The 12,724-nt window shown below is 37.4% G+C and overlaps 1 protein-coding gene across 8 annotated transcripts in view; it reads right to left on the bottom strand.

Moving 5' to 3' along the window:
* Nucleotides 1-12,724, bottom strand: part of TAFA2 (TAFA chemokine like family member 2) — a 194,578-nt gene that overhangs the window by 16,630 nt on the left and 165,224 nt on the right. For all 8 annotated transcript variants that reach the window (XR_010469523.1, XR_010469525.1, XR_010469527.1 and 5 more), the window contains 2 exons: nt 7,808-7,960; nt 6,645-6,769 (listed from right to left, as the gene is read on the bottom strand). Coding sequence is in view for 1 of the 8 variants with exons in the window: in XM_013366732.3 (XP_013222186.2) it covers nt 6,645-6,769; nt 7,808-7,960 (278 nt within the window). In the remaining 7 variants the exon portion in view is untranslated. The remainder of the gene's footprint in view (nt 1-6,644; nt 6,770-7,807; nt 7,961-12,724) is intronic.

Raw genomic sequence — 12,724 nt, 5'->3', positions numbered from 1 at the left:
CAACCCACCTGCTAAAGCAGGTTCACCCAGAGCATATTGCACAGGAATGTGTTCAGGTGGGTTTTGAATGTCTCCAGAGAAGGAGACTCCACAACCTCTCTGGGCAGCCTGTTCCAGTGCTCTGGCACCCTCAAAGTAAACATGTTTTTCCTCATATTCAGATGGAACCTCCTATGCTTCAGGCTACCACAATGACAATATTTCTTTTCAACTTTGCCAGAAAAAAACAACAATGCTTATTCCATTTTCTTGCACTCCGCTGCTGCTTAAAGAGCCTGTGCATCTGTAGCTCAGGCAGAGAAGCACAGATCAACAATTAATGTAGCTGCATTGGTAACACTGATGTCAGGCTCAGTTACAAAAAAAATATCGTTTTCTTCTCATATACAGGGACACAGTTTAGCTCTCTTGTTGTCTTACTGAAGCAGTGGCTGTGACAGCGCTGGTGGTAGATGAGTCACCACTAATGTTGCCTCCTGATACTTGGAATCTCGGTACCCCGCTGCAAAGCATTACTATGTAAAGGTATCTAACATATGTCCTTTTATTCCTTGTGTAGAAAGGGTTATGAACAGCTTATTTTATAAATTGAAACATAAATAAAATTACTGTCTCTCCTTTCAGCAATGGTGACTAATTTAGAAACAATCCAGCATCTGCAAGTGAAAGAGAGGAGATGGGGTAAAAATGTAACCAGTATTTATAGATAGAAACAGAACTGCATTGATTCAGAGTAGCGCAATGCACTTACTGAACACCATTTGGCTTCGTGTGCAGCCAGTTGGTGTGTTTGGATGGTACACTTTTCCCTCTTCCAAGAATGTTATTCAATTTTTAGTTTCTTTTAAACTCTGAATGTCATAATGTAAAATTAGATTAAATGGAATATTACAAATATCTGACTTCAGGTTCTCTCCAATATTGTTTTGGAAAGTAGATAAACACTCTCAGTATGGATTTCTCTACATCCTGGCAATATTTCTGTTATTTTCACACTAGTCATCTGTCTCTGGTATTGATTTGGAAAGCAGATTTGGATTTGCAATGTAGATAAATATACTCAATATGGATTTATTTTTGGCCCTGTAATATTTCTCTTTTATTTCTCTTTGTCCTTGTAATATTTATTTTATTTTTTACAGTACTCTATTTCTAATATTGGTTTGGCATATAGTTACATAGTAATATATTAGATATTGATTCCTTTCTGTTCTGCAGTGTGCTTTTCCATACATATTAAAAATGATAGCCAGTTTTCAGAGTGACAACTGCAGTTCCTTCTGCTCCTCATAAAAGTGTGGGTGCTCAGCTATTCCAGAAGTTGAACGCCCATTTCCAAATGAAGGCCCTTTAAGACATGTCTAAAAATACTACTTTCAATTGTTTATAGGAAAACATTGTTCACTCGCACCTTCTAGAGTTTTTCAGAGGTTCATAATCAATACGTGCTCTGCATTACATCTGATCTTTCTGGTTAATTTATATTATCATTCTTCTTCTTATCATCATTATTATCATTCTTCGTCGTATTATACCAACATGTCAATTCTAAAAGACATGCACCCGTTGCCAATTTTTGCTGCAGAGAGACTGGATATGTTGCTCATCACAATATGATTCACTGGTTTAGCTTATAGCTCTGTATCCTCACAACATGACCTTTTCGAAACTTCTCTTAGATTGCACTTGATAGAGGTCAAAGTCCAAAGCTTCCCAAAAAAAGACAAAGAATGAAAGTGATTTTTTTATCATCTTCCTAATGAAGACCACATCCAAGAGAGTAAATCCTTCGAATCAGCACCTTCCTCTTCAGCATTAAGTATCTAAATGTCAGGTGGTGAGGTAGTCATCGTGGCTTTCCTTTGGAGCTATCAGGAAGACATAAGCACCTCCAGAAGGTAATTCATCTGACTTATCTTAGGACAAAATTAATTGTCCTCTGGAACTGCACAATTCTCTCCAACACTAAAAAGACAGGCTAGAGTTTGGGCTAGTCATCTCACTCTAGAAAGTCCTAACCTAAGCAAAGTCCCCTAAATTCCACTCCACACATTTTAGATAGAACTGAGTACTTTGCATTAAACTGTGCCTTATTCCATAAGAAGTTCTACCAAATCAAACTAAAAGCTTAAAGACAATGTATTATTTCATTACTGTGCGAAGGTTCAAAGCTGCACCAGGAGAGGTTTATAGTGGACATTAGGAAGCATGTATTTACTGATAAGGTGGTCAAATGCTGGAACAAGCTTCTGTCCTAGTTTTGGCTGGGATATAGTTAATTTTCTTCCTGGTACAGTGCTGTGTTTTCAGTTTAGAATGAGAATAATGTTGATAATACACTGATGTTTTAGTTGTTGCTAAGTAGTAAAGGCCTTTTCAGCTTCTCACCAGGAGTACAAAAAGCTGGGAGGTGGCACAGCCAGGACAATCAACCCAAACTGGCCAAAGGGATGTTCAATACCATATGATGTCATGCTCAGTATGATGGGGGAAGCTGCCCAGGGGAACTGCTGCTCAGGGACAGGCTTTGCACATTGTGCATCACTGTTTTTGTATATTCTATTATTATTATTATTATTATTATTATTATTATTATTATTATTATTATTATTATTATTATTATTATTATTTCCCTTTCCGTCCTATTAAACTTTCATCTTAACCCAGGTGGTTTACCTTTCTTACCAATTTTTTCCCCCATCCCTCTGGGGTGGGGAGTGAGGGAACAGCTGTGTGTGGTGTTTAGCTCCCTACCAAGTTAAGCCACAACAGCTTCCTAGAAAGCTGGTTGATGCCCCAAGCCTGTCAGTTTTTAAGAGGCATTTAGACAATGCTCTTAACAACAAGCTTTAACATTTGGTCAGCCCTGAATTGGTCAAACAGTTGGACTATATGATCATTGTAGGTCCCTTCCAACTGAAATAGTCTATTTTATTTTATTCTATTCTATTTCACATGAAAAATATCAATGCATATTTCTCTACATCTGCCTAAAATATCCACCCAGGGACACTTCCCTACTCCTAGGTGCAAGTGCATGCTTCTTCAGTCATGTCACAAGCCCAAGGTCTCAAGACGAGAACCAGGATGCACAACTTCACCTGTGTTTCTGTGCTCTAGTTTCTGCAGGAAAGACACATGGGCTTACGGGCTGCCCAAGAGCCACAACATGCTCCAAGCTAGCCCCAGGAGGCATTGCAGCATGCACTTTCATACGGGTTACAGGCAGTTTCTGGTGCTCTCATTTAAAGTCAGCCTCTATTATAAAGATAACGGCCAATGTTCTTAAACAATTTTGTCATCATTTGAAGAGAGTAACATGACAAATTGTTTGTGTTTAATTATCAAAACATTGAGCCTAGCCATGTAGAAAAAAGTTCAATCGTTTCCTGTCACAACAGTTCCTCAGTCAGGGGGAAATGCCACAATGTGCCTGGTAAATCTCAGGCATGCACATAATAATTTCATAATTCTCCTAATGTGTTCCTGAGCATCCTCTTTTTTTTTTTTTGGTATAATGTTCAGGAACACAAACATGCATTTCTTTATATTAAGAAAAAAAAATACTGTTTTAGCTAAACTGTCACTGCCTTTTCTCCCCTTCCTCTCCTGCAGGCTACACAGACCCAAAATAGTCAATGCTAAGCCAGCACAAGTTAACACAGTACCCAACTTATTCACACACACTTTTCCCCCCATATTCATTCCTTTTCCAGGGTTAAGTCCTAATGTCAGCCCTCTCCCACTAATATGTAGACAAATTAGGAAAAATAGATTAATCTTTCCATAATACCTAGTTTTGCATTCTGAAGATAAATATTTTCCACCTTGCTTTTCATAACTTATGCATTCTGAGTATCCTGAGTAACATTCACGCTATTTGTATTTCATTATTCGTGTATTATTAATACCTTATTAGATTGCCATATCTGAACAAACTGCAAAACCTCAAGTAGACCACATTTTTAAAAATCGATTAGTTCTCTCCCATTATTCAATGTCCTTTTTGCTTAGTGACTGATATCATAAGTATCAAGAAGTTTGTATTATCATTTTGTAACATAGTGTGATTAAATATGCTAACAGAGGTGGACTAGCAAAATACCTCCTTCCTCCACTGGTTTTATCTCTAACCTAATGCTTAATTATTAACAGCTTGAAATATGAAATGTAGGTGTTACTTTTGAACTTGGTATCCTGTAGAAGAGAAAGTAGAACTTCAACAATTAATTGGGTTACTTTTTCTGCATATGAAGGAGGCAAACTTACAGAAGATGTTTGGAGGTGAATATAGACTTTCTTAGGTCTTTCACGAAAGCCTTCACAAGGCTTTTCTGCAATACACTTAAATCGCCCAAGCTGTTCAGTTCCCTTTGTTTCTTTATGCTTTTACATTATACATGATAATCACATATGGATTATGCCATTTGACAATCAGAAACTTATTATTCATGGCTTCTTAATACTAACTCTCTGTACAGTTCTTTTTACTTTCTGCCAAAAAACACAGATTTTGAAACAACAGATTAGATTTAGATTTTTTCCTTTTATTTATAGACTGTGGCAAGCAGAAAGAAGATATACAGAAATATTGTAGTCACTAAATATTAGGAGAAAGTACTTGCTTTTTGATAATGAGCTACTTTCTTAATACAAATCATCACTCACACTTCCAATAGCAATGAATATTTTTCTGGGCATCAGAATGATGTCTATTAAAATCTCAGACTCCTGCATCTAGAAAGACAGAGACCTTCATTCCCCTGCCACCTGGTTTCAATGACTTAGACCAACTTTCAGTCAGGAATTTGAACTCAAATTTGCTATTGTGTCAAATGTGTGTGCAAAATTAAGGAAGAAGGGGGCAACATACAGCATCTGGGCAAATTAGAAGGCAGAACAAATAGGATTTAAGGGGATTAGTATTTTCCTTTTCTTGGTGGTAGGTCTTCAGGCATGTTATGGTAGCTGTTGTACTGAACCAGAGAGTATGATGGCAAATAGAGAAAAGCACTGGCTTTTTCACAACTTCACTTCTCAAGAGATATGAAGTGAGTCCTGAGGATTGCCACCATCCATGGAGGACAAGAAAAGGCCATTTCCTGCAAACAGCCAGACCCAGAAGTTGGCAACAGTGGTATAAGGCAATTCTAATTGATATCTCCCCCTTTTGTGAACTCTTTTTTTCCTACAGAAGTGTAAACCAGGCCCACAGTTTTACTTCCTGTTTATTAAACACATTGAATATAAAATGGTATGCACTCCTTAATGTTAATAGTGCCATGTAGTAGTAGCCAAGACTGATTTCAAAACACACACACGCATTATTATTTTTCTGTTTCTAACACTACTACTAAACTCTCTCTGGATCTGTTTGGTTATATTATACATGCGCATACATTTTACATGCATATAACCAGATTTGCACTGGCGTGTACAACATAAAGTGTGGGTAGCATTCAAGCAAGGTTAGCTTTAGAAGAAACATTAGAAAGAGGGTTCAGGAGTAGAATGTTATATCAAACATTTAGGAAGTATCCTTCCTTCAAAGAATGTCAAAATGTTTTAACGACACATACAGAAACTGAGATATGTAGGGCACTCTGTGGAATAGAAGGAATATAATTCAGTCAATGCACACTACTTTTCACTACAACCAAGGCGTACCAGAAATCTAGCTCAAGGAAGATTTCAGTCAAACGACATGGACACTCAAAAACCTGCACAGAGTAAACACTAAATTAGAAAATTATGGCCTGACACTACAAACAATTACCAAATATTTACAAGCAAAAGCAGTCATCAGTGTGTATGATGGGGTGTAAGGGTAAAGGTGTTTATGCTTACACACATGCATATGTGTCTTCAGAGTGCATTTCAATTTGTTTATGTTGACAAACAACTGTGTTGACCTTTCAGAGATACAACACTGTAATTTTAGGAAGTTTGCACCCTCAATGCTTAGCTGAAGAAACTGTTATTTTTCTGTTTCAGTTAGCCACTAGAAAGCTGAGATGACAGCAGGTTTACTTTGTTTTCAGGCTTGGTATATGATGAATTTTAGACATATTTCTGTTGATGTAGTTTTGAACAAATAATATAAAAACTGACAAATGGAGAAAAGGAAGTCACTGAAACTTTGTCAAAATTTTGTAAGAAATCCCAGTTGTACAAGACAGAAAGAGCCAGAAGATCATACTGTAACAACACATCAAATGCTTACCATACTCAGCAGTTTCTATGTAGAAACATGGTAGTTCCATGTTATTGATAAAAACACACTTGTTTGTTCTCCTGTGAATGAAGAGCTTAACAGGGTGCATAGACTTTGTGCAACTAGTTTCAGAGAGAAATACAAATCAGATTATAATACATTTGATCACCACTGTTTGCTGTAAAAGGGATCAGCTCTACTGTAATCTCCACTACTTACCTGAGAAGGTCTGGCACACTGCTTACCATGTTCAAGCTATTGCAAAGTATGCTGAGAAAAGTGTGCAGGACCAGGAAGTCCAATGTCTCTCCTCCCACATTTCTTTGGTCTTCTCAGCTGATATCTTCCATGTGCACACAATCCCGTGTGCAATTATTATTTTTATTTTTTTTTACCTGTTGGTAACATGTAAGGTTCATATCATACCTACCCTAGTTGTTTTCACTTTATTCCCAGAGGAACAGCTCCATCCCTTACGATCTGGAAGAACTTTACATTCCTCCCCTTCAAGACATGGCTGCATGTGGCACCACCATTTCTGCTCCACTATTGAAGCTACAAGAGAAAACAAACACATTTGCATGTTGTTGAAATGGACAGTTTACTATGTCATTATGTTGCAACATTTATTTTTCAGGAAAATGTTAGAAATACATTGACTGGCAGCTAGCCTGTGATTTTCAGCCAGCTCAGAACCTTCACAAGAAATTAGGTCTCAATTCGCACAAGGTGCTATATGCTTCAAAGCTGATCTCTGTACTCTGTTTCATTTTGTATTGTTTTTTAATTTACTACATTTCAGGAACTAATTTCACAGCATTTCTTTCCAACCCTAATTTTCTCTTGCTTAGCCAGATTTCAAAGTTTTAAGTAGCATCTCTTCTTTGAGGTTAGTATATTTTGCCTGATCTACTATACAGTCTAGCATAGCCTGATAAAACTTATTCCCTGGTGATGACATGTTTACAGTTTCACTGACAGCCAACAACATATCAACAGTGAGGAGATCATGCAAAGGGTGAATCCATCCTGCTCTTCTTTCAGAGAAAGAGATGTGAAAAATCAGCTAGTATTTTCCCAAATAAAACATATGAGCCTTATGCCAGTTTTGTTAAGTAAAGCATTAATATTGTACTATGAATAGAAAAACAGTGTTGGTTTAAAGAAACAGCCAGAATTTTGTTCTATTTCTCTGCTTGTTTGTTTCTGTATGATAAAAATAAATATATAAATAAAACACAGACTGCAGCACATGAAAATGATATGCTCACATAGATTTTGCATAAACACTTTTAATTAAGTGAATTTCATACAACTCCAAGGGCACTTTGTTAGTTAGATGAAATTTAGCTTATCAAGAGGTCTCTTTCACTGGCATCTAATAATTTTGCTTAGCATTTCCACAGAGTAACAGCAAATAATTCATTTTCCCATCTTCCTGACATTCACCTTGGCCATGCCCTTCAAAATGCAGAAGACTTCCTACTCTTATCTTAAAGAATTAACTGTAATGGTGTGGTTCTCATTGATGATATTAAGCCAGCAAAACCCCTTAAGAGCATGCAACAAAAGGAAACAATAGAGTAGTCGCACCATCAACACAAGAAGGAGCTGCCCGGGTGGTACCTGCTACCTGCCCAGGGAAGCAGGAGCACTTCACCGTCTGTGATCTTTCTTCTATCTTGTTCTTATTGCAACATCTGTGGAGTGCCACCACTTCACAGGTCCCAGTTTTAACATGGTGAGCTGTGAAAATAAGAAGGTGAGCAATTTGATAACACTGCAAGGTACTATTGCACTCTTTGTATTGGTTTTGTTTGTCTTTTTTTTGGGGTTTTTGTTTGTTCTATTTGGGTTGGGTTTTTGGTTGGTCGGTTGGTTTTAATTAGAAATGCATTAAACTTGGCTCTGTAAGTCAATCTGCCATGTATGAAACTAGTATTACAATGATACTAACATTAGAATGTAAAGTTGATTTCCTTGTCAAATGTAGTGTAATTGTTTCAGGCAGAAAACACTGGCTAAAGAAGAACAATTGGAGAAGGCTGCATACAGGACTGTTCCAGTGAAGCAAGAAGCAGAAACATTATAAAACTAAACTGGAAATTATATTAATTTCTGAACTCCCATAAACAGCTCTGTATCTCTACCTTTCTTCTAAGAGAGAAACCTGAAATGGAAGAGTATCAATGTTAAATTACCCATACATGCATATGTTTTCAGAATCTATGTCTCCAGACTTTATGTCCAGGGCAGATGCAGTTTTTTGCATGATACCCCAAAACCTTCCTACAGATGGACAGCCCTCGAACGAAAAACAGAAATAAAATCTAGTACAGAACGAAATCTTAAATCTTTCTGTCTGGCACTGCAATGGAAGTCTGGGAAGACAGGAAGTCAAAGTTTTTCAAAGATGGGGGGCAACAGGACAATCTTTATTATCCCCTATCCAGTACCCATCACCCCCACCCGTGCTGCTTTAACTGATCACCAGAATCCTGCTACTGGAGTCCTATGAGACGTCCAATTTTGTAAGAGAAAAACCACCAAACTACCCTTTCTGGTTGAGCAGTCAGTTACCAAAGGATCCAGAGTTCAGAAAACATTATTTAAACAGAACTTCCAGGGTTTACTGATACAAGACCAGATATTTCTGGGGATAGTTCATTTCCATCAGAAGGGAGAAAGAAATCTGAACCTTTAGCTCGTATTAACCTACAACTGTATAAAGGGAAAAATACAAATTACACAAAGCAATATATATTCTAACGGCAGCTATAAGCCCCTCTGTTTCTTCTGCTGTTTAACTTGTTGCATGCTTTATGCAAAGCTTGTGTACTAAACACTTCAGCTACCTTTTATATCCTTGATAGCAAACAATACAAAAGAGCTTCCATGAGGAGGAGGCCCTACTAATAGGCTTTCAGGAGCCCGACACAGATTCCTGGATCCACTCAGTAGTTATTGCACAGTATCAGCTCCCAAAAGGGCTGAGAAAATAAAATAAATTTGATGCAGGTTATGGACCCCAAGAATGTACCTAGAGGCAAAAGCCAAAGGCAGCAATTAGACATCAAGAAAACATAAACTACTAAACATTTCTTTCAGGCAATTATGCATTTTTCAGCAGAACAAAGTCCACTGAACAGTCTGTGATCTTTGTCGTCACTCACTGCATCATACTATGTCAGGTTAGATTATACTCTATCACATCATGCTGTACTACAGCTGAAATGATTTAACATAATGTGAGCAATTAACCCATAATCCATCATAATGTGATACACTGAAATGTTACATATAAATCAGAAATCTCAGAGAAAAAAATCTTTTTCTGCATAAAAAAGCAATTTATATTATCTACCTGAACTTTACAGTCTCTGATATTTTCATACATTTGATGATGAAAAACTATTTTTACAGCTACCAGTACAGCTGGCTGTAAAAATTACCATTAATTATTTTCTAAACAATTTCATTAGTATATATGCCAATAGAACAATTTAAATGCATTCATTTTTCTCATTAAAACTGTTCTAAGTTTTTGTGTGTGTGTGTGTGAATACAATAGAAAATATTCTAGGATATATTTCAAATGTATAACAGGTAGTAGACCAAAAACATGCTGCTTTTCTAAGTCTACATTAATTTCTGAGAGGCAATTATACATCTTACACCCACACATCTTAACACAAATTAACTTATTTGTATTTTGTGAAAGGTTTATAAAAAACCCAGACACTGAGTAGAGAAAGGAAAGTAAATTTAGTGGTAGGACGTGAACTTCATCCCACCTATTTTTTTACCATATTCGTTTTTACTTCTTATTTGTATTCTGATGTTTATCACTGATCCTGAAAAGTTGTCTCCTCATTGTCATATTAAATAGCTTGACACAGCTCTATCAGGTCTACAGAAATGCCATAATATACCTGCTAAGAGAAAATTAAGTACTATGTGCACCAGCAGCCATCCGGAATGGAAGCAAGTTCAAAGAGCTGTTCTAAAATGCTGTGAGGCAAATGTTCATACTGAAACAAAACTTTTGAAAGAATTGGTTTGTAGTAATTAGAGAGAGAAAATCAAGCATTTTAAGACTTTTCTGGAAAAATAGTGTAATGAAATGTAACGATTACTTAAATTCATGTACAATACAGAAAAGCATTTCAAAAGGTGAAAAGATATGTAAAAAAGTAGAGAGAACAAAATATAGTCATATATTATTGATAGTATTTTGGGAATCTTTAATAAAGCTGCTTTGAAATTTCCTAGGTATAAAACCAAAACAACCTGGAAAAGTATAGAGATATTTCAAACACTGAAAATCTAGGCCAACCATCATCTAGTTTCTATTTACCATCTAGAGTATGCAATGAATATTCCTTAAGAGGAAATGTAGGGATTTCAGCTCCTTATGATATCAAATAATTAAGTTCCAGTGCAGTAAGTACATATCTGTCACATTCATGTGAAATGAAAGCCGCTATACTGTTGATAAAGGATTTACCACAACCTAATACAAATTAACCTCATTAAGCTACTGAGCCATTCCACAAAAGGAGGATAGCACTTTAGGAGATTCACATTTTGGTTTTATTTCTTTTTTCTCTTAGCACACACTTCAAAGTATTCTGCTTGCTTTGCAGAAAATGTTTGAGGAGCTGAATGTCATTTCTGGAATCTACAGAAATTCATTATTCAAAACCAGTGCAAACACTCAGTGCTGCCTTCTCTGCTAATGCAAGTAATCCTTCCTGAATTCAAAACAAAGAAGGACTAAAGAAAGAGACTCAGAGATATCTATGCGTACAGATTATGAATTTTTCTTGATGATTATGTTAACATATGTACATATTATGTTCCAAAGATGTAACACTGTATTATGAGAGCGTAACTTGGAAAACAGACATAACCATATTTCACCCAATAACAGTATACCCTGTAATTAACCTGCCACTTTTATAACATTTTTCATGTAGTGAAATCATGAATAGCTATCTCATAAATCAGTATGAAATCGGTACACCAAAACCTTAAGTGTTCATAATCATACCTCTGAAAAAAATAAAGCTAAGTAATTATTATTCCTCATTTAACATAAAAATGAATGAAGTTACTCTTCAATATTGTTTTGCAATTGACATATATAAATATAACATCTTCACTGTAGATGCAACATTATACACAAAGGTAGCATTAAATCAAGGAAAGTCTTCTGAATTAAATTATTTGTTATGATGGCCATTTCCTAGCTTTGCCACTTAAACACTCATGTTCAATTCTGACACTTGTCTGTTTGGTCATTTGAATCTTCTATTTCTTGAAAGTTGCACGGGTCCTTCTGGCCATTAACAAAGAGGAAAGAATCATGTTGCCATGTACTCGATGAAATAAAGTCACAGGTTGTTTCTGTCTTCAGGATCCCCATCATTGCCATAGCCACAGTGTAAACAGTGAAAAAAAAATCATAGAATCATAGAATGTCCTGAACTGGAAGGGACCCACAAGGATCATCGAGTCCAACTCCTGTCCCTACATATGACAACTCCACAGATCACACCGTGTGTCTGAGGGCGTTGTCCAGTCTCCTCTTGAACACTGTTGGGCTTGGGGCTCTGACACCTCCCTGGGGAGCCTGTTCCAGTGCTCCACCACCCTCTGGGTGAAGAACCTTTTCCTAATGTCCAACCTAAACCTCCCCTGGTACATCTTCCTGCCATTCCCTTTGGTTCTGTCATTGGTCACCTGGGAGAAGAGATCAGCGCCTGCCCCTCCTCCTTCCCTTGTGAGGAAGCTGTAGCCACCATGAGGTCTCCCCTCAGTCTCCTCTTCTCCAGACTGAACAAACCAAGTGACTTTAGCAGCTCCTCATATGGCTTCCTCTCCAAACCCTTCACCAACTTCATAGCCCTCCTCTGGACACTCTCCAGTAGCTTTATATCGTTTTTAACCTGTGGCACCCAGAACTGCACACAGAGCTCCAGGTGAGACCGCACCAGTGCAGAGCACAGCGGGACAATCGCCTTCCTCACCTGGCTGACAATGCTGTGCTTGATGCACCCAGGACACAGTTGCCCTCTTGGCTGCCAGGGCACACTGTTGGCTCATGTTCAAAAAAAATCAAAATGTTCTATTATATGCTCTCTGGAAAGACACTGGCACAACTGGGTGACACAGCTAAACCAATCTAGTGACTAAGAGCTACTGGAAGAAAAAGAAGATCCCTTACCCCTTTTCCTGCACTTTCATCCCTTGCTTTCATGAACACTGTCATTGACAACGGTAAGCCAGGGACTTAGACTGGCAGAAAAATGTCCCCTTTCTTTGTTGGGTTAGTTCTCTACCATTTTAGTTCCTACAACTGGGTGCAGAGACTAGTGAGAAGCAGTTTCAGCCACACAGAAGCAGAAGAGGCAGGCAGCCACAGATACCTGATCACCTCCTTCTGCAGAAATCAGATCCTATATGAGCTTAGAAGCAACACAGCTCTGCAATTACATGAAGTAAATG

The sequence above is a fragment of the Columba livia genome, chromosome 1 (assembly GCF_036013475.1).
Source record: "Columba livia isolate bColLiv1 breed racing homer chromosome 1, bColLiv1.pat.W.v2, whole genome shotgun sequence".
NCBI classification, from domain to species: domain Eukaryota; kingdom Metazoa; phylum Chordata; class Aves; order Columbiformes; family Columbidae; genus Columba; species Columba livia.
This window is presented reverse-complemented; position numbering and strand designations above follow the sequence as displayed.